At 56.5% G+C, this 27,311-nt stretch overlaps 1 protein-coding gene and 1 long non-coding RNA gene across 2 annotated transcripts; one reads left to right on the top strand and one right to left on the bottom strand.

Annotated features, from left to right (window-relative positions):
- Window positions 1-2: 2 nt before the first annotated feature.
- Window positions 3-9,637, bottom strand: LOC144579141 (uncharacterized). The gene is made up of 4 exons (XM_078348409.1): window positions 6,230-9,637; window positions 4,971-5,121; window positions 3,478-4,111; window positions 3-1,476 (listed from the first exon to the last, which is right to left on the bottom strand). The coding sequence occupies exons 1-3, from the start codon at window positions 6,372-6,374 to the stop codon at window positions 3,958-3,960; spliced, it is 450 nt and encodes a 149-aa protein (XP_078204535.1). The 5' UTR covers window positions 6,375-9,637; the 3' UTR covers window positions 3-1,476; window positions 3,478-3,957.
- On the top strand, window positions 9,394-27,311 carry LOC118147238 (uncharacterized). Its single transcript, XR_004733427.3, has 5 exons — window positions 9,394-9,492; window positions 10,887-11,001; window positions 12,688-12,825; window positions 13,119-13,214; window positions 23,977-27,311. It is a non-coding gene; the product is annotated as an uncharacterized LOC118147238 (long non-coding RNA).

Raw genomic sequence — 27,311 nt, 5'->3', positions numbered from 1 at the left:
GTTTTAGTTTTCTCTGTGCCTCTTCCCTTAGATGGACAGCCTGAGTATACAACAGAGACAAGGTGATGTGTGCACAGCACAGTGGGGCGGGAGGCTGACCCCCGGCCAGGCCCAGTATGAGGCTCACAGCCCCTAATGTGTGCTTCCACCAGCAAGCAGTAGCTTCCTGTACATTTTTCCTCCTTGGAGTATATGGAGCTCCATGGACCAGTAGCAGGACTCAGGGCTGCCAGCCGCGGACAGCTCCTGGAGAGCTCAGTGGCCTTGCTAGACCTGTGGTAAAAATGGGGACAGAGGGCACCGGCAGGCATTACACCTGCATCCTGCACTGTTCCTGGAATGTCTGGGGCCTGCTGGGTCCGCAAGGGCTTAATCCTAGGCTTCAAGGCAACCTGAGTCTGATCTCCAGCTCTGCAGCAGGAGAGAGCAGGCTAGACCTAGGGACAAACTTCCTGAGCAGAGGGAGACCAACCTCCAGGCAGAGCCTGAGGAATCCTCTGCAATCACCTTTTAAGCAGAAAAAAATCTGCTTTGCAGCAGGTCCACTTCTGCATGAATTATCAAGCAACTCTTCTGTGGATGAGCCGGACACCATCTATGGAGTTGCAGGTGATTGCCTTCAGCCAGTGCTGAGGACGTTCCTAGACCAAGACCCCTCGTGCTGTGGCTCCCTCTGGGTGTGAGCCCAGTGTCAGTTTGAGAGTCAGGGAACTGCCCTGCCCCGCCCATCCAGCCCTAGAGGCTGTCAGTTTCTGACTCGGGTCTAGAGTTCTCTAGTGACTTCTACTCCATGGGAATGTCCCTACCGTCCAGATGAGGAAGCCAGGACACACTGAGTGGGCATAGGGTGTTCAGGTGGAATTTGGGCTCCCTCAGGCCTAATGTCTGATCGTGCTGTTTAAAGGTACCATTTATTGTTTTTCCCTGGCCAGGTGATCACAAGTGCTTTGCATATGGAAAAAAATTTGGCAGTAGGAGAAGGAAGAACTGTCCATCCGTCCCCTGAATGTGCATGCAGTACACTGGTGTCCCCTGGAGGCACAGACTTTTGCCTGCAAGGAGCTTCCCCATGTTAAGGCAGAAACTGGGCAGAGCTTTTCCACCTTATGCGGATCCTTTCTCAGTTTGAATGCATTTGTCTTTTTTTTTCCGTTTTTTTCTTTTTAAACTTGTCCTGTGCTAATTGTCCGTTCTCTCCTTTACCTCATGGTCAGGTTTTCTCTCCCCACTCAGGCCTGGGTGGGCAGTCAGAGCTGTGGTCTCAACCCCCACCCCCTACACCTGAACTGGGGCATCGAGCCTGCTCTCCCACCCACACTGCAGTCTGACCCGGTGGCAGGAGGTGAATGGCTCTGGGCAGTGACTGACCTGAGTAGTGACCCTGGGGACAGATGGGACAGTCACCCTCTTCCGGGAGACCTGATGCATCCTGGAGAGTGGAGGTCTCTGGAGGACACTGTGGTGGAGACTACGTCCCTGGAGAAGAGGGGGGACATTGAGTGAAGATGGGCTCTAGGGGTTCAAGTCACATCAGCGTGTGTGGACTGGCCACCTTCAAGCATGGTCTGACCCATGACGGGCCCGCACTGTCCCCAGCATCTCGCTGCACCAGGAGGTGCTGGGTTTTTGTGCTGCTCTCTCAGGGCGAATGATATGAATGAAATCACTGCCAGGGGACTTCAGTCTCTTCCCCTAGGATGACTGTCCTTTACAAAGTGGAAGAGGACAAAACTGTGCCTGTCACAGAGAGGTAACTCTAGTGGAGGATTTTTAAACAGCAGCAAAATTGCTTTGGGGTGAGGGGCCCTGTATCTGGCCAGGCTCAGTGAGGAGCTCACTGTGCACTGGACCCCTGTGGGCTCTCTGGGACTGGGTGGAGCCTTGCTGGTAGGTCCTCAAGTAAGTGGGTCTCACTTGGGAGCTGCCTTTAGCCCTATTCCCTCCTCCTTCGGGCCTGCCAAGGGACTTGGAGGGAGGGATGTGCCTGTGCCGCCCCTGCTCTTCCTGTCACATCTGTGGCTCTGCTCCCTGGGAGTGGGGCTTTGACAGCCTCAGCGTTGTCTCAGTGCCTGTGGCTGGCTGTGCACACTAACCACACATTGCCAGGAAAAGAAAGCCCCTGACAGGGAAAAAGCTTTAAAGGGCATAGCTCAATCTACTAAAAAAAAAGTCTGACCAGGAAAGGAGGTAAGAAACTGGAAGGGGAATGTGGGGTTAGGGGAGGCTGAGAATGAGGAGTCCCCACTTCTTCAACAGGGCCACCCTCTTTTCCTAACTGTTTATGGTGATAGTAGTGGGGCTGACTAGTAAAACAGGGACTCCTGGGGACGATGAACCAGCTTCCTTGAACTTGGGATGTTCTAAACATTCCGGGGTAAAAGCCCACTCCCTTGAAAGGGGCACACACACCTCTAACACCATGGTCATGGGGGGAGCACGCATGTACATCTCCCACAAATCAAATGCTCACAAAGTCTATGTACAACCAGCAGGAGGATTTCCTCCTAGGTTTACCTAAGATGTGACAAGCATTATGAACTCTGGTGGACACGTATTTGTCTGTTCTACTGCCTGGGACGGCATCTGTGTGCATGAATGTGTGCAATGTGCATAGAAATGTGTGTGGGTGCACACGTGCACGTGCGTGTGTGTGAGCGTGTGTGTCTGAGCATGTGTGTGTGAGCGTGTGTGTGTGAGTGTGGCTCATGCAGTGTCCAAGTCCATGCAGGGCACTTGGACTCAAAGTCAGATGAAGAGAAGAAGAGAAACAGGGTTGGGGGGAGTGGGAGGCTTGGGCTGAGGTGAGGGGAGGCTGGAGGTTGGTGTGCTTTACTCTGATAGTTCTAGTGTGAGCTCAGTGTCTGGCACACAGTAGGCAGTCCATAGGGTATAAGTAAATGAATGAAAGGCAGGCAGGCAGGGGTGCTGGGAGGGGGAAGAGGGCCTGGGACATGTGTGGAGTTGAGGGCTCCTGACACACCAGCCGGGCAGTAGGCATGTGCTGGGCAGAGTCTGGGCGTGCTGGTGCCCGGATGTGGGCAGTCGAAGCCTGGTGGACATGGGAGGCAGGCATCTGAGCCCAGGGAGGGCTGGTAGTGCCCTTGGTGGCACAGGGCAGGCCAGGCAGCCCCTGACTGGCAGAAGTGACCCTAAGCATTGGACACAAAGTGGCATCTCTGAGGTCCAAGATGGGTATGGTCAGGGTGCCCAGCCGCTGGGAGGGTCAATGCAGCGTCTTTCCTTTCTGCTGGTTCAGGTCTTGGAGAACCAAGGGGCAGGTGGCCTGGAGGTCCAGTGGGGCAGTGGGGAAAGGATGGGGAATGGGGGATGGGGGCGTTGGAGTCCCTCCCTCAAGGCACTGAGGGCCAGCCTGATGCCCACAGTTGAGATGCTGAGCTCCAGCCTCAAATCTGGGGCTGCTCCCAGCCTCTCAGGGCCCTGGGGACTGAGCTCTGTCCTGAAGCTCCTGGGAGGTACCTGAGGGAAGGGGAGAGCCGTGGGGCTGTAGGTCCCGGGGTCCAAGGGACAGTCGAAGTCGGACTTGCAGGACTCAGTGAACGAGCTGAAGCCCAGGCTTGGGCAGAAGGAGCCAGTGGGGCTGGGCTCACAGTGGCTCTGGGAGGTGCCACCTGGATTAGGGTGACAACAGTTCATGGGATCCATGTCCCTATGGAATTGCAACCCCAGGGGAACAGGCCCTCCTTCCCTGCTGGCTCACTGCTGCGCCTTGGAGCTAGAACAGAGGGCACTGTGGGGCCAGGGTGCAGGCTGTGGGCGGAGCAGTGGCCCTGTCCTGGGGGAGAGGCCTCCTGCTCAGCCTGGGTGTCCCCTGAGGAACACAGCCACAGGGGCTCCTTGCTGCACTGTTTGTGTCTACGGGGCCAGTCGGGGACAGAGGTCTGAACACCACACTGGGGGCACATGGCTGGGCAGGGAGGTCGGGCTCAGGACAGATGCTCACCTGGGCTGCTCCTTGTCCCCAGGGGGCATGGCACCAGGAACAGCATCTCCAGATGGCAGTAGTGGCCTCCGGGGCAGGGTCCATTGAGGGGAAAGGCAAAGTTTCTCTGGGGTGCGGGGCTGGCAGAAGTAACTCCTTCGCAGTAGTAACCTGTGGAGCAGGGCCCTTTGGTACAGAGGAGTGTGGGATTTCAGGGCACCAGCAGAAGCCTCCCTAGCTTGTATCTGAGCCTGCCTGACAGTGAGAGGCCCAGGCCTTGTCTCCACCCACCCCCCACCAGGGAGTCCCTGCGTCTGGTTGCTGTCCCTAATCCTGAAGAGTCACAGAAAAGAAAGGAGGAAGAAAGCAAAGGGGAAGAAGGAGCCGCAGAGCAGCCTTGGTGTCCGGGCCCAGCGCCCACGGCCTGTGGCTGGCGGCGACCACAAGCTCTGGTATTGGCAAGGACGCCAGCAGCATGAGGACTGACAACAGGGGATGACAGTGGCGGGCACTGACTCTGTGCCAGTCTGAGCTCCTGACGGCAATGACCTCAATACACAGCAGCTGCAGGACGTGAGTGCTACTCTCAGCTCAGTTCTCAGGCAGAAGACCGAGGCCCAAGAGGGCAAGGCCCTTGTCCAGCTTCACACCAGCACTGAGCTCCGAGTGAGGCTGGCATGGCTCAGTGGCCCTGCTCTTGGCCATGAGGCTGAGACCTCTTAGGGGAGGGAGGGAGGAGCAGGAAGTGGCATGACAAGGTGGGCTGGCCAGCCGGAGGCCTGTGCTGCAGCCCCGTGGAGGAGCTGAACATTTGGGAAGCAAGGATTCAGGGAGCTGGTTTTGAGTTCTATGTGATGCTGCAAGCCTGCTCTGTCCCTGGCACCTCTCTCAGTCTTTGCAGCACCACGCTGCCTCCTGTAGGAGTCCTGGTGGCCTCCTGTTCTCTCCTCAGCCAGCAGGCTGTGCCATGAGGCCAGTCCCCTGGCCACCCAGTCAGTTCCCAGGACACACTCTATGTGGGCATGGGTACCTTCCATCAGGCTGCCCATTGCCTTCTCCCGGGCAGTACCTCCCTGCAGGGCAGGGCTGGCAGGCCCTGGGGGAGATAGTGCCCTCCTGCTGGTTCAGGGTTCCCTCTGGGCAGGGGTGGGCAGAGGATGTTCTGGCTGGGCGATAGTGACCTGCAGACAAGACCAGGGTGAGCACCAGTGTCCCAATCCCATAGCTGCCCCACACTTCATAGCCTCCCATCCTTTGTGGAACAGAAGTTAGGGCAGCCCCAAGTGTGCAGAGGCTACAGCCAGAGGGCTCCAAGGGGATGCTAGTCCAGAATCCAGGCCAGTGGGGTGGAGTCTATGTCTAGGCAGCTGAGGTGTGGGTGTGACAGTGTGTGTGTGAGCAAATGTGAGTGGAGTGTGTGTGCAAGTGAGTGTGAGTGTGATGGATGTGTGTAATGCCATCAGTGAAAGATGTTACAGTGAGTATGAGCAATGTGAATGTGTGTGAGCATGTGTGCATACATGAGTGTATGCACATGAGCACATCCTCTGTGTGTGCACGGGGCTGTTCCTTAGGGAGAGGTAGGCCCAGGGGCAGGTGTGGGCTGACTTTGAAGGGTTGAGAGGGAAAGAGCTTCGTGTCCTGGAGAAAGTGAGACCATGTTCCCCCATCACCCCCACACTGCCCTACTGTAGTAGTAGAGGCCTCAGGAAAACAGTCCTGGAAAATGACTGGCATTTCTCGGAATAGGGACGGCTCCCATCTCCACACTGTCTCTGTTCTCAGCACCCCCGAGCAGGTGAGGCAGGTCATTCTGGACACAGGATCAGCTGGAGCCTCTGGTGGTCACAGCCAGTCTCCAGCCCTCTGGGCAATGTGGGAAAATGCCCTTATTAGGAACCTTGGATCCATGTTGGCAGAGGATGTTGGCCAATGTGGTGAAGAGCAAGGCCTGGAAGTGAGTGTGGAGGGAGTGGAGGCACCCTGAGGAGGAGGGAGGCCGTGGGGCTGGCCCTGCACAACCAGGGCTCCTTGGACCGCAGAAGCTCAGCACTGGGCAGCCTGTGAGGGTGTGTCCTGTTCAGCCCTGTGTCTGAACAGGGATGGAACATCTGAGGCCTGCAATCTCGGGGAGATAGTCACCCTGGCCTGTGTTACCCAGAGGGGTCAGGGAGAGACCACAGGAATTTAGGGAATGTTTGTGACCTGGAGGCCCTGGTAGCCACAGGTCTGTGCAAGGGACCCTCCTCCCTCCTCTTCCTGAGGAGCTCAGGGCTAGTGTCCCCTTACCCTGCATTGCAAAGTCCCACCTCCAGGGTGCTAGACAGCCCTGGCCGGCGCAGTAGCGTCGGGACAGAGGAGTAAAACCCAGGAGGACAAGGCACTGGAGAGCTTGTTCTCTTGGGGCAGAAGAAGCCAGGGGGGCAGATGTCATTCCCAGATAGTCCTGGGGCGTCCAACTGTGCAGGAGAGAAGGACTTCAATCAGTGCCCCTGTCTCTGCTGCATATACCGGGGTGGGACCTGAAGGAGAAGCTAGAACTGGCATCTATTTGGATGAGGCTACATCGCAATTAAGTAGGCTGGGTATGGCGGCTCGTATCTGTAACCCCTGCACTTTGGGACGCTGAGGCAGAAGAATCTCTTGAGCCAAGGTTATTGAGAACAGCCTGGGCAACACAGGGAGATCTAGTCTCTTTAGGAAATAAAAAAGTTAGCTGGGTGTGGCTGTGCACGCCTGTAATCCGTTTCTTGGGAGGCCAAGGCAGGAGAACTGCCTGAGCCCAGGAGGTTGAGGCTGCAGTAAGCTGTGATGGTGCCACTGCGCTTCAGCCTAGGCAACGGAGCGAGGGCCTGTCTCTAACATTTTCTAAAAGAAAAGATCACATGTAAAACCACCTCACTAACGTGTGTTTTGGTTGTGTCTGTGAGGACTGTGGAAGATGAGCTAGGAAGACCCTGTGGGAGGGAATTGGCCTCTGAAATCCTAGTGTTGACTTAGTGACCTCCTTTCCCTCCTTCCTGACTTTTTCTCTCCTCTGTGGCATTGTTATGGAATTCTCAGAAGAAAGGGCAGTCTCTGTTCTAAAAGGGAGGCCTGGGCCCAGAGGGGGAAAGGGCCATGCCTGCCCTAGGTCACACAAAAAGTCAGTAACAAGATGAGAGTCAGTCAATCAACAAACACTGGCCTCCGTCTCTCCATCCATTTGCCCAGTCCTTGTCTGTGTGTTCATCCTCCCAGCTACTCTCCACCACACTAGGATATGATGATTCAACACACAGACACCTCTGGCATTTCCCAGAATAAGGATGGCTCCCATCTCCAAACTGGCTCTGTTCTCAGGGCCCTGGAGCAGGTGGGACAGGTTGTCCTGCACAGGACCCAGACTCCCAGACTCGGAACCTTCAAGATTCCAGCCTCCTCCTCACTAACTGCCCCCTACAACCCACGGTGCCTTACTCTTTGTCTGATTTCTGGGCATGCTGATCATCTGCAGAGAAGGTACATGGCCCAGGAAAGTGCCTCATATGGCCTTGAGCAAGCCAATTACCCCATGCCCCTGGTCTCTGCATATCTAAGATGGGGTGACTCTGCAGCCTTGTCCCAGGCCTGCCGTGAAGACTCCTAAATTCCCATGGGCATACAGAGTAAATGCTTCCCACGTCAAACCCAAGGTGACAATGACTAGAAGACAAGCTGTTATCTCACAAGCCATTTAAAAAAAAATAAACCCCTGTCAGCCTTGATGGTCAGACACCCTAGATTATAAGATGCTGCTGATTTTAAGGATGTTAAGTGTGAACAAGATGCACATATTAGAATCAAAGAAATGTGCTACTCCTGGGCCCTCTTTGGGCCCTGGAGACAAGAAGGTGAGGAGGGTCCTGCCCTCAGGGAGCTTCAGTCCTTCTGGGAGGAGCCCCTGGTCAGCCTCATGGTCCTGAGCCAATACACATCTGGCTGTTCCAGGGTGGTCCTGACAATACCTACCTTGTGTTTGATGGGGTGGGGGACACAGCACCCCCTGTGCAGTAGTGGGCAGAGTGGCAGAGCCTGAGGGCTGGGGTAGCCCTTCTGGTGAACAGAACATCCCTGGAAATGGCAGATTCAAGGAGAAGCAGGTGACAGAAGGACCCTGCTGCCTTGGCAGCCACCCAGCCTCTCTTGGGCCTTGCCCCACTGCCCCTCATCCCCAGACTCAGGCAAGCAGCAGGTTTGGTGGCTGGGCAGCCAGAGAGGTGTGGGGGTGTACTCCTGGGGCAGGCCTCCCTTTCTAGCAGCACCTGGACTCTGTGGGGAGCATGGGGTTGATCTTGTCCTGAGTCCTAGAGGTGGATATAGGGCAGGCCAGGGTACAGGGAATGAGGATGAGGATGCTGTGATCCCAGGGACAATAGGGGCTACGGGCCCATTGAGAAGTTGAGGGGACCAGCCCACATGTGGGGACCTGCCTGGTGTTCCTAAACCCAGTAGCTCACAGAGCAGGCATGGCCAAGTGCCGAGGCCCCATCCCTGGAGGACTTGTTTGCTCACCTCCTCCCACTTTTCCTGGTTCTCACCCTGCCTTCCACCTAGGCCCATGGTCCACAGTCACAAACCTGCTGGGCATGGCTCACAGTCCAGCTCTGCACTGGCCCCTAGTCTGGGCCCAAATGTCCCCTGAGGGCATGGGTGGGCTGTGGCTGAGTGGAAGCCTGAGGGACAGAAATAGCTCCTGAGGCACCAGCTGGGGCTGTGGGCTGCAGGGTCTGTGGGGCAATGGTAAGGTCGGCCTGACTTGAGGTGGAAGCCCAACCTCTGACAGTCCTGGGGAGACCTGGACTCCCAGGTTCTGAGCCTCCAAGGGCCCAGCCTACCCCTTCCTACCCACCACAGCCAACACACACAGAGTGCTTATTCTTTATCTGATTTCTGGGTGTGCTGACCATCTGCAGAGAAAGTACATGGCCCAAGAAAGTTCCATCAGCCTCCCGGGGCCCTGGCCAGTGTCTGCAAAGCTTCCTTTATCTAGGGTTGGGGCAGTCAGCCTCTCTGGCCACACCAGACTACCCCTCAGTGCCAGCTCAGTGGCTGTGGACTCTTGCCCACCTACTCAGGCTCTGTCTTGACCTCCTGTGTGCTGTGCATGCCTTGGGGACACTGAGTCAGACCATGGCCCACTAGGTGCTAGGGGCCTAGATCTCAGACTGCCATGGCCTGCACCCACATCCCCACTGTGCCCAGAGCTGAGTTGGGCATGAGGCAGTCCTGATGATGTGAGGGCAGTCACTGTGGAACGTCCCATCCTAGTATAAATCCCCAGCATGCTCTTCCCTCAAACCTGTTTGTTTCAGGGTCCCCACTCCCCGACATGCTGTTATTTGCTCAAGCACTGCACATAGAACATGACGTTGACCTATGTCACTATGACAATCAAGCCTCTGATGTAAGAGGATTCCCCAGATACATTCCACAGCCACCTCTAAGTAGGCGCAGGCAGTGGAAGACACAAGGCTGCCAAGTGGGCCTGAGCCCACGCAGGTCGCACTCTCCCTGTCTGAGCAGCCCAGGAGGTACCATCTTCCCTTCTCATATCACAGATGAGTGCAGGCACTGCTTCTGCAGGCCTCAGGCAGAGCTGGGTGCTCCTGAGCTCACACTCTGCCATGGCACCAGTGCCCAGAGGGAGCCTCAGGCCAGCCCCGATGAACCCACCTGGGTGGGAGGCTTTGCAGTATAATCCCAAAGGGCATGGCTCACAGGAGCCCTGGGCCTCCTGGGGCTAGAAGGCTCCGTTCTCACAGGCCCATGGCTGGGATGATCCCACAGGACAGTAGAATCCCTGGGGGCACCGGAAGGATGTAGGGGTGCCTGAGGTATGCCCAAGGGGACAGTAATAGCCAGCTGAGCACGGCCGATCCGGGAGGCGTTTCCCAGCCCCTGTGAAGAGAGGATGTAGACAGGCTCCATCCAGAACACTGAGCTTGGCTTCAAAGAAGGAAAGAGTGCCCAGGGCTAAGCCTGCACTTGGAGGCACAGTGGGCCTCAGAGTTCCAGGCAGGAGGCTGCTTTCAAGCAGGACTCCATGGTTCAGCCTGGCTCCAAGGCCATGCCTGGCTCTGGCCCACTGTGACTCTGCTGCTCACAACCTGTATGGCTGTGCAGGGCCCCCCTGAACTCAGTCTTTTCATCTGTGAGATAGTAGCCATGTGGGAGGACAAATAAGGTCCCCTGCGGTCCTGTCTCCCACTGCTTCTTGCACAAGGGTGCAACCTCTGTTTCCTCTAGGTCTTCGTTTGTATGTGGTCTTGCCCTTTTTCTCCCTCTAGTTCCTGCCTCCCTAAGCCCTAGAGTACTTCAAGCCCAGAGCAAGCACTCCAACTAGGCTCTGTAGGCCCCTGCCTTTCCCTATAGGATCAAAATCCCCCTTCTAAGGACATCCATAGCACCTGGTCTGCCCCTATTAGAACATTTGCTAGAACTCAGTGTGTGCCTGGGCTGGCCACTGTTGCCTTTGTCTGCCTCTTCCCATCTTCCTCCCATTGCGAGCTTGCTTGGCTTCACCCCCTCCCCAGCTCCCCAGACCTTCCAGGCCTCATGCAACTAGGATGTTTGCCCACGGGCAGGTTAAGGACCCTCCAAGACACATGGAACAGATAGGAACGTGGCAAAATACCAGAGAGACAGCTCTCATCACCTGAATCAGAGCAGAATTGTCCTGCAGGACAGGGTCTACAATCCTTGGCACTGTGTGCCCCTGGCCTCTCTCGGAAAGTGCCCCTGGGACATGGGTACTGGGTGGGGTTCTGAGTACCCAGAGGGCAGTAGTAGCCAGCAGGACAGTCCATTTGCCAAATGGGCTTGGCTCCTGGTCCCTGGACCCTCAAGGGACAGAACCTGTGGATGCAGCAGGTGTGTGGTCAGGAATGAGGGAGGGGAGGCCTCTGACATCCTCAGGTTTTCTCAGGTTTTTTAGGAAGCCAGGCTCCTCCAGTGGCAGGAAGCTTCCAGGACCTGGAGAATTGGGGCAGAGCAAGATTGTCACAGGATCATCTAAAGTGAGAGGAAATGGAGAGCAAGGGGTCAGTGGTCTCTCATGTTTTGCTGAGTCTTGCATGAATCTATAGCCCTCCCAGGTCGTGTATAGGTGCTGGAATGTTTATTACATTGACACTGCAGGGTAACTGGGGGGTAGGGGGAGTACGGTCACTGTCCAGAAGGGTCCCCTGATGTATCTGAGACCTTTCTGGTCTCAGGGAGGGTAGGGAAAGTCAGATGTGACTGGACAGAAAGGATGGGCCCCAGTCCAGGTGCCAGTAACTCACTTCCCAGCAGGACAAGTCTTGCAGATGCTATGCCCAGGCTTATCCTGACACCGCCCGGCAGGGCAGGGATGAGGCTCCAGGCTGCCCAGGGGGCATGAAAGCCCAGTGGGTCAGACAGCATCTAGAAAAGCAAAGGAAAAGGAGATTCCTCTTGGGGGCTTCCCCACCTCCTCAGTCCTGTGGCCCACCTGAAGAGGAGGTAGCTCCTGGCAGCCTGCACTCTTAGAAGGGCCTGGAGGAATATCTTGAAGTTTTGGTACGAAGGAGCCAGGTCCATAGTGACAGGGACTAGGGGTTGTACAGGGGATCATGAAGCAGCTTCAGCCTCTGAGGCCAGGCATCTCTCATCTAATGCGTCCCCGCTTTGAGGTGTTCCTTACAAAGTGTGCATGCAAGTTTGGGAAATGCTCTGTGGAATGACCTTCCTCACATTGAGCAGAGGCAGGCAGTGAGGACACAGCCTGAGCCCCAGCACCTGGCTTTACCAGGAGCCCTTTGTTGGAAAGGCGCTGCTGCCTTCACAGTGAAGCTACTTCAGGAACAGGCATGCTGGGCTCCTGCATACTGCACCCATAGTCTTGAGGATAGGGCTCCTTTTCTGTTTCCTGGGAGATTTCACCATATTCTTTTTAGAGATGCTGGCCTAGCTCGGCTATGCTTTGGGGCTATGTCCATGCTGAGGCCAGAGCTTCCAGGCGGGGCAGAGGGGGACCCTCCTTAGGGCCTCCTTCTTGGGGAGGCCCGAGGCACCAGGTGAAGGCTTCCCTTGGGAGGCCAGCCTGAGACAAGGAGCCCCTCTCACCAGACCCTCAAAGTCAAGGAGACAAATGGATGGGTCATCTGGGCTCTCTGCAGAGAGTATCTGGCATGCAGCTGGTTTTCAGTGAATATCATGGCAAAACTGCCTTAGAGTGGAGGGCACCATGGAGTCATCTGCAGGCCGGCCTGGTTTGCACAGATTTAATCTTTTAAACGCAGTTGCCTGAATTTGCAGCTTCTCTTGAGCCTTGATGTGAATCATGGGTTTCTGCCGTCCCAACTTGAGCATGCACAGTGGGCCTGGACCCTGCAGGCATCTGATCGCATTCCCAGGAAGGGCTCGCTGACACCCTTCCAAACTTGTTTGGTGCTCTGACAACCATTCACGTGGGTCTGCAAAGACTGTATTCTCAGCTCCCCCATGAGGCCCGCAGGCCTTGCCTAGGCCAGCCTTCTCAGCCTGTTTCTTCACTTGGCAGCTAAACTTCTCATGCACAACACACACCCTGAAGGGTCTCAGGGTCCACATATGGGTTCCAAGAACCAGGTGTGACTGCACCTCTTTTTCCTTTGACACAAGAGGGTGTATTGTTGTGTGACTGAGTAATGTAGTGATAGGGCTAACTTGCAATCCCTTCTGATTAAAAAAGGAAACCTACTCTAATCACTGGTACTCTATCCTAGTTACTTACATGCTTCAAAACTGGTTACAACCAGCCAGATGTGGCAGAGAACTGGGCCTGTGAGGTTATATAAGAAGTCCAGGAGCATGAGGCTGTCTTGTATCTCCAGCTCCCACAGAACAAACGACAACCTCACATCGTAAGTAAACAAGCAGAAACCTAATTTAGGAGTGCATTTTTTTTAACAAAAGCCAGGTTTCAGCCAGTCACAGGTAGCCAGCTGATCACACCATGCCCAAATAAGGCAAATGCCAAGCCAGCCAATCCCAGGACCTCTCTGCCTTGCATCCATTCTCAGCCTGAAGGAGCTCCCTATCCTGCTGCCAGGTGGGGCTCTCTGATCCTCTTCAGGTCTGAGTGCATCCCGATTTATCAATTCATTGTTCAAATAAACTCCATTAAATGCAATTTCTCTCATTTTTCTTTCAACAGGCCACAGAAGACACAATTGTGCTGCTTCTGCTAAGGAGAGCTTGGATCCACCTTGTCTCTGGGAACACACATTTCCCCTTCCACTGCAGGCCCCAGGTATCACTAGAGAAATTTCACATAGCCCTAGAGTTCTTTTATCTTCTCCCTCAAAGCATGGGATTCTCCACATTTTCCCGACTTTTAAAAAATCCTGGCTGGACGCGGTGACTCACGCCTGTAATACCAGCACTTTGGGAGGCTGATGTGGGCAGATCACCTGAGGTTGGGAGTTCAAGACCAGCCTGACAGACATGGAGAAACCCCATCTCTACTAAAAATACAAAATTAGCCAGGTGTGGTGGTGTGCTCCTGTAATCCCAGCTACCTGGGAGGCTGAGGCAGGGGAATCACTTGAACCCAGGAGGTGGAGGTTGTGGTGAGCCAAGATCACACCATTACACTCCAGCCTGGGCAACAAGAGTGGAACTCTGTCTCAAAAAAAAAAAAAAATCCTTCTTTGTTCTTTTATTCTTTTATTTCTTCCCACGTGGATTCTCCCATCCCTCTGTCAGATTGGGATGCCGAGCTCTGGGTACACGAGGAGCTTCATAAAACAGTGTTTCCCACCCCTGCTTCCACAGGCTTGGGAGCCAGAGGAGCTAAGAGCAAATGGGTAGCCCATGGTTGTGTCTCCCTGCCGGCTGACCCACCGGAGATCCCACAGCACTACCCCTCATGCCTCTCTGGATGTTGAGGAGGGTCTTCTCTTACCTGGACTGTGCCCAGAGATGGATGCCCTGGGGCAGTACCAGCCTCCATCACACAGGGCCTCTGGGGAGCTTAGGCTGGCCCTGGAGCAGAACCAGCCGGCTGGATATGGCTGGCAGTCTTCCATTGACATGGCACCTAAGATGGGTAGGAAGGAGCCTGCCGGGCCACATGCTGTGGCTGCACCAAGGCACCCCGGAGAGAGACCCATGGTGGCCCACCTTGAACGGTAGAGCCATGCACTCTGTTCACTCAGTCTCATGGGGCTGAGGGGTGGGTGGTGACTCCCTGCCCTGAGACTCCTCACCTAGCACACTGGAGCCTGGGCTCAGCTGACACTCTCCCTCCCGCCTCACTATACCTCTGTAGTCCCTAGCCCCTGCTTCAGGCAGGAGCAGGGAGCCTGGACCCCAGCTATAGCTGGTCATACTCATCATGGCACCGCCCATGCCCCATGCTGCCAAATATGGGTGGATGTTGTTTTGTAGGTACAGTTGGAGGGTTTCTTCTGTGTTATTCCCTGGGAGGCTCCCAAGGCTGGCCCCCATCTCCTGTCTCCTCTCCAGGACAGAGAGTGGAGTCCATCATCCCACTGGTGACTCACCTGGGGAGGAAGGAGCAGGCCAGGGGCTTCCCTGGGGACAGAAGTGGCCTGGAGGGCAGAGGTCTCCAGTGACCCCGTCAGTGGGATTAGGGACAGATGCTCCCTGGCTGCAGTGGAACCCTGGACTGCAGGGCCCTGACACAACCACTAGCCCAGGCAGGAGACAATAGGAGCCTACAGGGAAAGACGGGATCCCCTGGGATTAGGGGTTGAGAGCTTGGGGCACCATTTCCTCCAAGGGCTGATCTCCGAAGGTGCACCTTGGGCTGTGACCCACACGTTCCCATGTGAACCAGGGCTGGATGCTGCACTCTCTAGCCAAGGAGGGCATGGCCTAGTGAGGCTGGGAAGGCTTTTGCTTTTACCTGGCTCACAGGGGATGCAGTCTGACTGCTAAAAACACCCCCTCTCTGTGGCTTGTAGGTGCCCCGGGGCAGGGAAACTGAGAAGCGAAGGCGGTGGAGGCAGGGAAGTAGTGGCCAGCAGGACACTCACTTCCAGCTACAGAGGAGGTGTTGGCCAGGCGGAAGAAACTGCAGAAAAGAGAAAGGAGGAGCTTAAAGAGCTGGGTGGCCGCTGCAGCATGGTGTGGCTGGACATGGCCACCTGCACCACCCTCCATGGCTGGACTCGGGAGTTATTGCCCCAGTGGGGCACAGCTCTGCCCAGTGCAGTGGGCCACCTAGGGAATTCAGTGCTAGGCAGATGCTCAATGGCTGAAATTGCAGAAAAAGAGACCCAGGTTTGAAACTGGGAATGACTCAGTGATATCCAACAAAGAGATCAAAAGACATAAAGGGAAACAGAAGTTGTGAAAATTCTCCCATGACTTCTGAAGTCAGAAAGCTCAGGCTGAAAGGGATCTTAGCCAGCACCTGGCCTGGTGCCTCCTGCAGTAGGAATGAATACCATGCACCCAGAGACCCCAGGGATACCTTCCAGCACTCACCCCTGAGGACATGGTGCACAGCGACCCTGAGCCACCAGGGGGTTGTGGGTGCCTGTGGGGCAAGGTCTCGGGGCAACAGTCCCAGAGGGGCAGAAGTGTCCTGAAAGGGAGGCAGACCCCACAGGTCAACAGGAAACTCCACTCCCTGGTGCTCAGAACAGCTCCACCCAAACTCCAGGTCCTGCAGGGCCCAGGGGACAGGTGGAAGTCTCTTCAGGGCCCTGGGCCCTGTCTGGGTGGCAGAGGCTGGGGGTGGAGCTCATTCCCCACTGAGCAGTTTCCTCCTCAGCATCCCACCCTGGGGAGAGGATACCTGCAGGACACAGGCCACTAGCTTCATCTTCCAGGGAGCCATTGGGGATGAGGGCCCCCCGGAGACAGAAAAAGCCTTCACTGCAGGGCCCAGAGGGGCAGGTGAGGCCGGCAGAGCCGCAATAGTGGCCAGGCAGGCACGGGGAGCAGGCACCCTGCAGGAGATGCCCCCACTAAGATGTGTGACCCCTGGTTCCTGCCAGGACATGGAGGCCAGGGCCACCCAAGGAGGGCATCTAGGAGTGCTTGGTGTGGGAACAGAAGATCAAAAGGGCCTTGAATCTGGAGACAGTCTCCTTCTGCTCCCACTGGTCCTAGAACATCTCCTTCCACCTGCAGCATGCCATGGGTACTCCTGCCACTCTGCTCAATCCCCGTACCTCTTCCAAGTCTCACCCAGAGCTCTGCCCTCCCAACAACCCTCATGTGAGCCCACCATGAGGCCATGTTTGCTGCTCCCCTGATCTTTCGCCATCCACTCACAGTAGCCACGTATTCATCCAGCAAACACCTGGACTGGAGAGGAGTGAGCAAAAAGCCTCCCTAGCTTTGTGGTGCTGAGATGTTAGTAGGAAAACAAAATAGTCAACAAATAAATCAGGGTCTCTGACTGTACTATGTGCTCAGGGGGACAGGGCAGGTCTCCTTGGAAAGTGACCTTTGAGTAAGACCTGAGAAGGGAGGTGACTGGCCAGGTGACCCTGCCCCCCAGTCCCCAGGATAACCTTTGACCTTGGGAGCAGCACAGTTAGACTCCATCCAAACAGGGCCCTCCCCACCCTGGCTTCCTACCCCAGCTGGGGTCTCCCTACCTCTGAGCTGAGCTTGATCCATGGGCTAAAGGTGCCAGGTGGGCAGGGCTGGGGCATAGCTGAGCCCCTGGGACAGTAGTGTCCCGGAGGACAAGGGCCAGCTTCCTCTGCAACCAAGACACAAGGTCAGCCTGGGGTCAGTCTGGGCAGGGTGAGGCAGGTGCTCCCAGCAGCTCCTGCTGCATTCCTGGTGTAGGACCTGGGCCCCACAAGATGAGGCTGCTGATTCCCGAGGACACGGTGAGGGGGTTCCTCCCACAGAATGCACCCCTCTGCAGTCTAGTTATTCACCCACCTCCCCTGCTGCTGGTGCCTATGGGAGGAGGTTGCAGGAAGCATTTCTGACCCAGGAGGTGCCTAGCCAGGGATTAGGCCTCCTTTCCAAAATGCTAAACCCTGGGGGCCAGGGGTATTGCCAGTTTCTGAGACCAAGGCAGGGCCTCCATAGATGACGGTCTGTCCCAGCTCTTGCTGTGAGGCTCGTGCAGACCTCCCATGCTGGCTCATGTTTTAACATTTTCCCGGTAATACTCACAAAGCAGGGCAATTTCTGGGAGTACCTAGCTGTGACTCTCTCTGACCCCCTTCCCTGCCCTGCATGGGTCATGCTCCAAGAGGCCACTCAGTGACTGAGGTTGGGAACAGGTCAGTTAGAGGCAGCTGCTGAAAGTTGGTGGGTCGGAAGCAAGGGGATGAGCTGTGCATCAAGACAGTGTCCCCAGAGCTCCCCCATCAATGCCCAGGCCACCATGAGGCTGGCGTGACTCCTGTGGCCCAAGGGGGCTACAGAATGGCAGAAAGCTGGGCTGGGATCAGCCTCCTGGGTGCCCAGCTTGGAGACTGACTGCGTGTCCTCAGGCAAGGCTATCCCTCTTCTGGGGCCTCAGTTTTCTTGTGGGCAGAGACGGATTCGACTAGAGCACAGAATTTTGTCCTATGGTCCCTGGATTCAGGCATCCAGGGAGTCCATGAAGTGCAAGGAAAGCCCTGGGTGCCTGGTGTGCTGTCATGAAGGTGTGTTCATAGATTCTAAAGGGGATTTTACTCTCAGAAGATGAAAGCCTCTAGAATAATCCCCTGGCTGCATATGAGAACCATTGAGGAGCTGAACAAATTGGCCACCTCTAGGTGCATTACGAAGCTCTCTGAGTGACTCCAGGGCACAGCCAGGTTGAAAACTACTACGTCATGATCCCTAAATGAGCTTCCTTGGGCCAGACCCTGCTCATGCAACTTGGGGGCTCCCCCAGGATAGTCAGGAGGTGGAGGAGACAAAAGCCAAAGCACTGCTCCTTGCCAGGCCACGGTGTGCTGCCCACCATGCAAGGAAGCCTGGGAGCACACGATGGACCCCAGGGGTCTCCGAGAGAACAGATGCCACAGTCTCTCTGGATTGACCAGAGAGTGGGTGGGGGGACCAGAGAGTGACTGGGAGGCCCCCACCTCCCAGTCATGGGGCCTTAGGAAAGGAGGGGCTCAGTATTGGCAGGAGGGTGTTGTACCTTCAGTGCCGGCCTCCGGGTTGGGCCTCGTTGACCCTCGGGAACAGAAGAATCCCTCCCAGCACTGCTCGCCAGCCTCCGTAGCATTGGTCCCCGTCACAGGCTTGGCAACCTGGCAGGCTGCTTAGCCCAGGCGTGGGGTTAAGGGTTGCCAATCCAGCCCTGTTCCTGCAGGGCAGTGGAACCCTGTGAAGGGAACATTAACCAGATTTCAACTTGGGAGTTGGGGGAGGGGAGGAAGACCAAGGAGGCCCCCAGCAGGGTTGGCTCTGGAGTTCGGCCCGCCTGAAGGCTTGGCTCCTCTGCAGGGGGATTTTGCCCAGGAAGTCTGAGTGCTCTATAAATGCAGGGATCCCAGTGTCACAGTCTGAATCTACAGCCCAGACCCTGGGGTGCCCAGAAACTTAATTAAGGCCTGAGAAGATTTGGGAAGGTAACAGGCAAGTTAATTGTCTATAGACGACTTCCCAACCCCTGGCCACTGGACCCTCAATTTAGTCAGCCAGGTGGCTGGCAGGTCACTCACCTCTCAGACACAGCCGTGGCCTCAGCCCTGGGATACAATAGTGGCCACCAGGACAGATGTGACATTCCAAGGTGTGGGTGCCTGAAGGGTAGAAACCAGGAGGACATGGAGTGGGGACAGCCATTCCCAAAGGACAGACATGTCTAGGGGGGCAGAATCTCCCGGAGAGTCCCTCCATGGGGCTGGCAGGGACGGTTCCCCAGAGCAGGAATTGCTGGAAAAACGTAGGCCAAGTGAAAGGGTCTCAGTTGGGGGTGGGGGCACGTCCCCAAGTAGTAAGGAACCTGTGGGCCCAGACAGCCTTCCAGCAGGCAGGGGCACCCCTGGTCAGGCCCAAAGGCGGGGACCCTTCCCTGCCTGCTCTCTGTTGAATCGTCCCCCTCCTGGCCTCCTCCTGCCTCTAGCCTGGCCCTCCTGCCGGGTGGGCGAGACAGGAGGTGGCAGAGCTGTGGTGTGCTGCCACATGTCTGGACACTGGTGTCCTTTCAGCAATCTTGGCTGCAAAGCAGTCAGGTTCCAGGCATGGCCTGACCTCCGCATGTGGCCCACGGGCCCCGCAGGGCACTGGAGGTGGCTCTTCTCTGCCCAGCAGGGGTTTCTGCCCCTTGCTCTCTGGCTCCTCACTATGTGGATAGCATCCTTGCCCCTACACAGACACACTGTGTGCCCACCCTGGGTGGCAGGCTGTGGGCTGGAGGGGTGGGCGGCTCCCAGAGCAGAGCTGTCCTCCAGCACAGTCCCGGCATCCTTCAGGGGCTCCATTCCCTTCCTCAGACCAGGTACCAGGGGGGCATTGGGCTGGGATGAGTGTCCCTGCAGGAGTCATGGAGGTGAGAGGAGAGGTCAGTTGGTCTGACAGCGCCTCCCTGCCAGGGCCCTCCCTGCAGCAGGCAAGAAGAGAAACACCCCTCTCAGGTCCCACGGGAGGGACTGGTTCAGCTCCAGAGTCTTTGGGTCAATTTCACCCATTGGAATGAAAGCCCAGTGGATGAATGGGCAGAAACCTGTGCCCGACTCAGCAGGGTTGGTTCAAGGAAATAAAAGGCTGTGGGCCACTTGTCATCCAGCCGGTGCGGACCCCAGATGAGGAATAATAACCAGGCCAGATCGGCTGAGGCAGGCGTGGGAAAGGAGGGACAGTGGTACTGAGAAAACCTTTCCAAGCAAAGGTTTTCTGGGGTTCAGATGTGGGGAGGTTTTGAGGATGGGAGGGTGGGGCTGGTGGGGCTGGGAGTCGTCCAGAGTAAGGGTTCTGTGCTCCACTGTGCCTGTGTGGGAAGCAGGGCTCAGAGCCCAAAATCAACAGGGGCTGGGAGAGAGGCGAGGGGCCCGCTGGGAATGAGGTACCCTCGAGGCAATAGTGCCCAGGCTGGCAGAGGAGGCCCTGAGCTCCGTCAGTGGGGTCCTTGATGGCAGCTCCTCCCTTGCACCAGCACCCTGCAGTGCAGTCTCCTGGGGGAGAGGATGGCTGGTCAGCCTTCCCTGTGCTCCTCAGTGGAGATCACAACACCAGGTGTTGGCGGCTTGCACTGTTCCCACACTGCGGCCATAGGCTACAGGTGTCCCTGACCCAAAACCAGCCTGGCACAGGGGTCTGGGAAGAGCAGGGTCCTGAACTGCCTCCGCCACTGCCTGCTTCAGTCAGCTCTGAGGTCCTGGTCAAAGCCGTGCAGGGTCCAGCTCAGTTGGAGGTGCGACCTCCTCAGAGACCATCAACGGCTGGGCCTGGATTTTCCTTACAGATTAAAACATTTCCAGTCATTTCACATGGGAGCCACCAAAACGACCCAAGAAAGTGCCCCCCACCCACCCACACCTAAACCATTGGACTGGGGGAACAGGGATGCTAAGACCCTTGGGAGGAACCCCTGGTCAGCACAGGGAGAAGACAGCCTATGCGGGGAGTGGGTGGTTGGGTATAGCTCTGCTTCCAGGAAGGGGCTGGGGTATGGGCTTGCTGGGTGACAACAGCTGCATAGCTTTATAGAACCAGGCACTGAGGCCCGACACCACTCCTCCTGACCTCTGGGGGTGGGGGCTGGAGACACGCTGCTTTCAATAGTCACTGGAGTGTGAGTGATGAGAGGGGTGTTTGGAAAGCAGTGAAAATACAGACCTCCTTCTATCTATCCCAGCAAGTCCATGCTGCTCTGATTCTCGTTGGTCAGCAATCCAGGTCTGTGAGCATCTCTGAAGCATTTCTCCACCCCCTCTCACCTGCCCGTCAGTCTCACCACTGCTAAGGCTTTTTTTTCTTTTTCTTTTTGCCTTTGAGGTGCATCTGTACCTGTTGGTGCTATGAGTCCAGCCAGTGCACAGAATTTCCCAGCAGGGCAGGGTTGGGATCTGGTGACTCTGATCAGCCCCTTCCGAGGGCCATATGTGCCCACTGGACAGCTATAGTGCATGGCCCTGGCTGTGCCCACGGGGCAGTAATGACCCTGGGGACAAGGGTATAGGCTGAAATCCTGGATGGGCCCAGCGCTGGAGTCACAGTAATAGCCTGGTCAGGAGTGACAGATGCTGAGGACAAGACCTGCCCCTTCCTGAGGTGCTGGTCTCTCCTAGCATCTCTTGCCACAAGGGCTCAGTGCCCAGAGAGCTTCCCCCAGGGCTTGCACCCCAGCCTCATCCCCTTTCCACACCCCAGGGCTTTCCTCCTTCTCACCTGCCCACTGGGGGCCTGGAGACCAGCCTCCTTGCAGTAGAAGCCTGGTGGGCAAGACTAGCATGCAGAGAGCACAGTTTGCTCAGGGAGGCTGGAGAAGGTGCCGGCAGGACAGGGAGTAGGTTTGTGTGACCCTGCAGCTGAGGGCACAAGGAGGGAGCGTCACCTGGCTAAAGAGAGCCCACAGGTACAGGAGGCAGAGCCTCCTCATGGGCAGCAGGAACAGGCCCATGAGCACTGGACAGTCCATGAGACCACAGACCTGGAGGACCCTCTGCTGCTGAGCTCCTCTGCCAGCCTGGTGCAGGCCCTTCCCCTGCAGCTGATGAAGCATCACCAAGAACTCAGAACACTGAGAGCTGACAAGGCTCCAGGTGCAACCTGGCTACTGTCATTGACTCTCAGCTGTCCCCACCAAACAACTCAGGCCACAGCAAATGCCCAAGTGTACTTTAACCACACCTCTCTGCAAGGCTTCTTGCCTCAAGGGCCTGACTCTAGTGGGGTATCTCTCCTTTCTCTGGCTTCCTCCTGCCTGCTAAGGGGCACAGGTGCAAGCCGGGAGAATCAGATCTGTCTGCAGTCCTGGGACAGGAGGGCAAGTTGGGCTGAGAGTGGAGCCCAAGGATACACTTACGGCAGAAGGATCCTGGGGGGCAGGGAGCCCCTGTTACTCCGTCCTTTGGAGAAAGGGATGATGCACCTTCCACACAGAAGAAGCCAGGCTGGCAGGGCCCACTGAGGGTGGAGAGGCCTGGAGGCAGAGGAGAACTGGGTTAGATGCTGAGCAGACTTATTATAAAAGATGTTGGCCTTTAGAGCCAACTGGGATCCCTGTGGGCATCAGTCCTTGGAGGACTCGGGGTGTGACTAGAGTTCTCAGCTGGGACTGAGAGTTATAGTAGTCATTGAGCCTGTGCTGAGCCTGCATTGGGCTTGTGCTGAGTCTGTGCTGAGTGTATGCTGAGCCTGCACTGAGTCCTGGCTGAGCCTTGTCCTGAGCCTCTGCTGATCCTGTGCTGAGTCTGTCCTGAGCCTGTGTTGAGTCTGTGCTGAGCCTGGGCTGAGTCTGTGCTGAGCCTGGGCTGAGTCTGTGCTAAGCCCTGTGCTGGGCCTGTGCTGAGCATAGGCTGAGGCTGTGCTGAGCCCTGAAGCTGAGGCTTTGCTGAGCTCTGAATCTGAGTCTGAGCTGAACCAGTGCTGAGTCTGTGCTAAGCCCTGTGCTGAGCCCTGAGACTGAGTTTGGGCTAAGCCTGTGCTGTGCTGCTGCAGAGCCTGTACTGATCCTGGGTTGAGCCTGTGTTGAGTCTGTGCTGAGCCTGAGCTAAGTGTTCCATCTGCTCCTGCCCAACCCTGTGACGTGGCTCATTCACAAAGAGCCTCAGGTCATCATCAGTAAGTTGCAGAGCTGAAATTAGAGTACAAGTCTAATTTCAGCCTAAGGTCTTGACCTCACGGGCTGTAGAGCTGAGAGCCTCCCAGAGCAGGAGCCTGAGGCATGCCTGGGTGCTCAGTGCCCAGCAGCACTGTCCACAGCAGGTGCTTGGGAAATGCGGGCTCAGACATAAGGAGTGCAGCGAGGGGTTAGGGAGGTGCCACTGAGCTACTCCCTGTGCATAGAGACCTGCTGGCCTGGCCACTTCTTCTCACCTTGCTTTTCTGTGGTGGCTGGTCTGCGTTCGCCCACAGTGACAGCAGCAGTGATGGTTTATGAAGCACGGTCCTGTAGGTAAGCATGCCAGGCACATCCCCCTGAGGTAGGCAGGCAGTGCTTCTCATTGCACAGGGAAAGATGGAGGTTACATGTCCACCCCCACACTGGTTCTCCTACCAGCCACAGCCTGGGCCACAGCATGATTGGTCCTTACTGGAGTTGCCACAGAAAGAGGCTATTGGGCAGGGTGTGGGTTCTGGGCTGCCCTCTGGGCAGTAGGAGCCAGCAGGGCATTTTCCCCCTGTGGCCTTGGCTGGGCACAGACAATTGGTGCTGGTGTAGTTATCCAGGTCGAAGGGGTGGGCAGTCCATGCCGCAGACACACAGAACCATCCTGGGGTAGAAACCAGTAGGGGGGGTGGTCCAACGAGCCCAAGGCCAGGCTTGCCAGGCTGTAAGCCCACCCATCCCTCCCAGTAGCTGCTCCCAGGTTCAGGGGCAGAAATGGGAAGTACAGAGATGGATGGGGGCTTCTTAGGGTGATGCAGGAGACTCAAGGCCCTGCTGCACAAGGCCCAGAGGCCTGGGTCAGGTTCTCCTGCCCGCAGTAGTGGCCTTGGGGGCAGGGCAGGCAACTGTCCAGACTCTGGGTCAGCGGGTCTGGGTTGTAGTAGCCTTGAGGGCAGGGGAACTGGGTGTCGTACTTGGTGCCTGAGAAGCAAAGTTAGGAGGAGGGGAGCCCTGCTTGCTGGTTCCTGAAGGTACCCTCTGCTCCAGGGCCTGGGGAAGGGGAGCTTAATGTAGCCAGCTACTTGCTGCACGCCTCCTTCTGCAGAGCTGATCCTTGGCAGACTCCCCACCTCAGCCCTGCCACTCACTCACTCACTCCTGGCCTCCCAGGCTGGTGAATTCGGCCCCTGGGCTGGGAGGCCCTAGGCCCGGGCTTCACAAAGCCCCGACATACTCACCACTCCCCTTCCTGGTGCTCAACTTCACCAAAAGACCTGGGGCCCAAACTTTCTACATATTGCTAAAGTAATTTCACATTACTTATTCGTTTTGCTAATTACTCTTTGTTTTTTAGCCAACAGAGATATGCTATGGAATACAACATAAAGCCTTCATGTATTTTAAAACACAGTCGGAGACTTGGACGGAACTCATACTTGTCACCAGCTGCTTAGAGCTCTTCCTTGTGAGGGCCCTTACATCCCTGGCCTTCAGGACGAGTGGTGGGAAAGCTCCGGAAGCAGAGGACACCTCATGAATTCATCAGTTGCAGTTTGCCTTGCTGCGAGCCCCAAGTTCCCAGCTGAGCCTAGAGCAGCTATAAAACTCCTCTGCCCAGCCTCGCCCTGGGAAGTTGTGACCCAGGCACTCACCTCTGGGGCAGCAGAAGTCAGTGGGACAGGGGTGCCCACTGTAGTTGGTGACATTCTCGGGGCAGTAGTAGCCGGCAGGGCAAGGGAAGCAGGAGGCCTGGCCTGTGAGGCAGCTGTAAGAGCTGCAGGGCAGGGCTTCGGGAGGCTGGTTCCCCTGGGGCAGAAGTGGCCTCGGGGACAGGGCCCCGCTGCCCTGAGTGGCCTGAGGGAGGAAGAAAGCTGAGTGAGGAGTGTGCACCCCAGTCTCAGCAGAGCATGCCAGAGCTGAGGGCAGCTTGTGCCCTCGCACCAAGACCAAATGTGGACTCTAGTTTGGGTCAGAGATTTGTTTTTGAGAGAAGTAATGCCCTCAGAAAATCCCTCTTTGGTAGGTGGGCAAGAGCAGCGATTTGTTTTACTGAGGATGGAGTCCTGAGATGTTAGTGGGGAAGCCAGGGTCTCCCCAGACTCTGCCTCAGCTCAGCTGGGTTTCCAGACATCCCTCTCCATGCTCTTTCTAGGACACACAGTGATTGTGCACTCTTCAGTAAAACAGGCTGAGACCAGGGCTTTCTCACTGACTTGTACTGAGCCAGGCCAGCTGCTTCTGTTTTGGTCTTTTTTCCTTGCTCGGCAGCCTGAGCCGGGGCTTGGCTCTGGCTCTCCAGCTCTCACCCATGATGCCCCAGAACTCAACCTTTCATTTGAGAGCTGAACTCTCACTTCCAACGTTCTTTGAATAATGGAAGTGTCAGAGCAGAGGGATTCAAGGGTCCTGGCCAAGGCTCAGCTGCTGTCTGCCTGTCACATGTTCCTGAGGACCCAGAGACTCCAGACGGCCCCCTGACCACTGCAGATGGCCACACAGAGGGCGTCCTCAGGAAGATGGTCAGCAGGCTAGAGGGAGCAGACATCCTGAATGCTGACCTCCAGGGCCTAATGCACTGCCCCTCCCCCAACCTGTGCGTCCAGGGGGAGTATAGAGGGTCTGCTCTGGGAGTGTTGGCCTTGGCCCCTACCTCCCCAAGGGAGCCAAGGCCCACGATCAACTCAGCCTCCAAGTGGCCCATGGGGCACCATTTCGGTGTCCAGTGACTGCAACCCCATCCTCCTTCACACCGGTCCTCTCTGTTCATCTCCCAGCAAACCTGTGGTGGATTCAGCAGGTCTAGGTAAGGCAGAGGTGGGTTGGGAGGCTGCAGGTGTGACTGTGAGCAGACACGAGGGCAGCCAGACCATGGCACACCTCAGCCAGAGATGACTCTCACATAAGTCCCCTCCGTCCTCAAACCACCCACACCTCATCGCTGCCACACCATCAGAGCCCAACTAAGGGCATTGGCTGGTACAGGACTCACGTGCTCCCAGGGGGCTCCATACCTGTCGGGACTGGGGAGGAGGCTCCTGCCAGACAGAAGTAGCCAGGGGAGCAGTGGCAGGAGGGCACAGCCAGGCCAGAGGCACTGCAGAGATGGCCAGGGGGGCAGGCCAGGCACTCAGAGGCCGTGGAGAGAAACATTCTGGGGAGACAGAAACCCAGGAGATGGGTCAGGGAGGTGTGCAGGCAGGGGGAAGGGGCTGTGGGACCAGGTGGCTCTGAGAGGGTGGAGTGGCTGCACTTTGGCAGGGATCACTTTTTCACAATTTCCTTTTCATCTCTCTCTCGGGCTCCCTGAGATTCCTCCTGCCTACACTGGCTCCAGGCAGCATTTCCAGCAGATGCCTGAGGAAAAGTGTGGCAGGGCTCTTCTTTCTGTCTCTCTCTCCACTCTGAGATATGCACCTGGTTCTGGTTCTTTTCCATCTTAATCCCAGTTCAACCTCAAGCCGTCCAGGGCCACAGACCTCTGGGATCTGGCAGCTGCAATCAGAACATCTACGAGTGTGAGCTGTTCTCAAGCCCCTCGAAGCCTGCATGGCCTGCCCTGGATCTGGCTCCTCCAACTCCCACTGTCCAAGGCTTTCTGTCCTCTCAGCCCAGGTGGAAGTCCTGCTTTCCAAAGCCTACACTCCCCCATGGCCAGACCATATTGTTGGTCAGATGGTCAGTGGGAAGGAGGACCAGGAGGAGGCCTGGGTCAGCCTCTGGGTCCAGGCCAGCAGTGCTCACACTCACCTGAGAAGGTGCCCACAGGACAGGGGAGGGGCACACCTGTGCCCACTGCACAGAAGTGGCCTGGAGGGCAGGGCCCCCCTGCAGTCACATGGATGCCTTTATTGGAATGAGTGACCTCAGCTCCTGCCCAGAGAATCAGAAGTGGCTGAGATTGCAGAGCAGCCCTCCCTGACCCCCAGCCAGGCTCAGGCTTTCAACCACCCCCACCTCACACACCACTGCAGTGGGACATTTCCCAGAACAAGAGAGCAGAGCTTGCCAGCTGGAGTGACACTGCCCTCCACTGCTAGGGTGGCTCCCAAGCCCAGGGACAGCAGGGATCCTGAGATGTGGCCCCTTCTGAATTAATTCTTGACTAACTGTGTCAGACCCTGCTTAGGAAATCAAAGCTGGGGAGAAGGCATGGAGGTTCCAGGACTTGCCCATCCTGGGGAAATGTGGGTGTGGTGCCTCCATCAGGGTGGAGGACACGGAAGGGCAGAGTTGGGGCTCCAGACCCCGCTCAGGGAGCCTCTGTTTCCACTGTTCTGTTTCCACTCTGGCTAAGCTAGTTTTCATTTATACATTCATTATGTCATTACTTCTGGTTTGCTTAAACCCTTTCTGAATGAGATGGGTCTAATTTAATCAAAATTATACTGACAAGAACTCTAAGGAGAAGGGGCCCTTACATTTCTATGGGAAGAGAAGAGAAAGTCATGTGTGAATGTCCCTAAAGTTCATGGCTTTGTCTGTGTGAAGACGTGTCTTATATGGGAGAGTAGGGATACCTGCGGAAGATGACACATTACCCTCTCCATGTAGGTGGCCGAAGACGCAAAAAGAAGGCAGAGGAGCTCAGGTGAAAGCACCAGTGTCCTCACAGCGTGCATGAAGCCATCTCCACCACCCTCAGGTGTCTCTGGAGGGTGAGAAGTCACCTCACCTCAAGAGCTGTCTCAG

This window comes from Callithrix jacchus, chromosome 14 (genome assembly GCF_049354715.1).
Source record: "Callithrix jacchus isolate 240 chromosome 14, calJac240_pri, whole genome shotgun sequence".
Classification (NCBI taxonomy): Eukaryota; Metazoa; Chordata; class Mammalia; order Primates; family Cebidae; genus Callithrix; species Callithrix jacchus.
The sequence above is the reverse complement of the archived record's forward strand: the minus strand, read 5'-3'. Positions and strand labels throughout refer to the sequence as shown.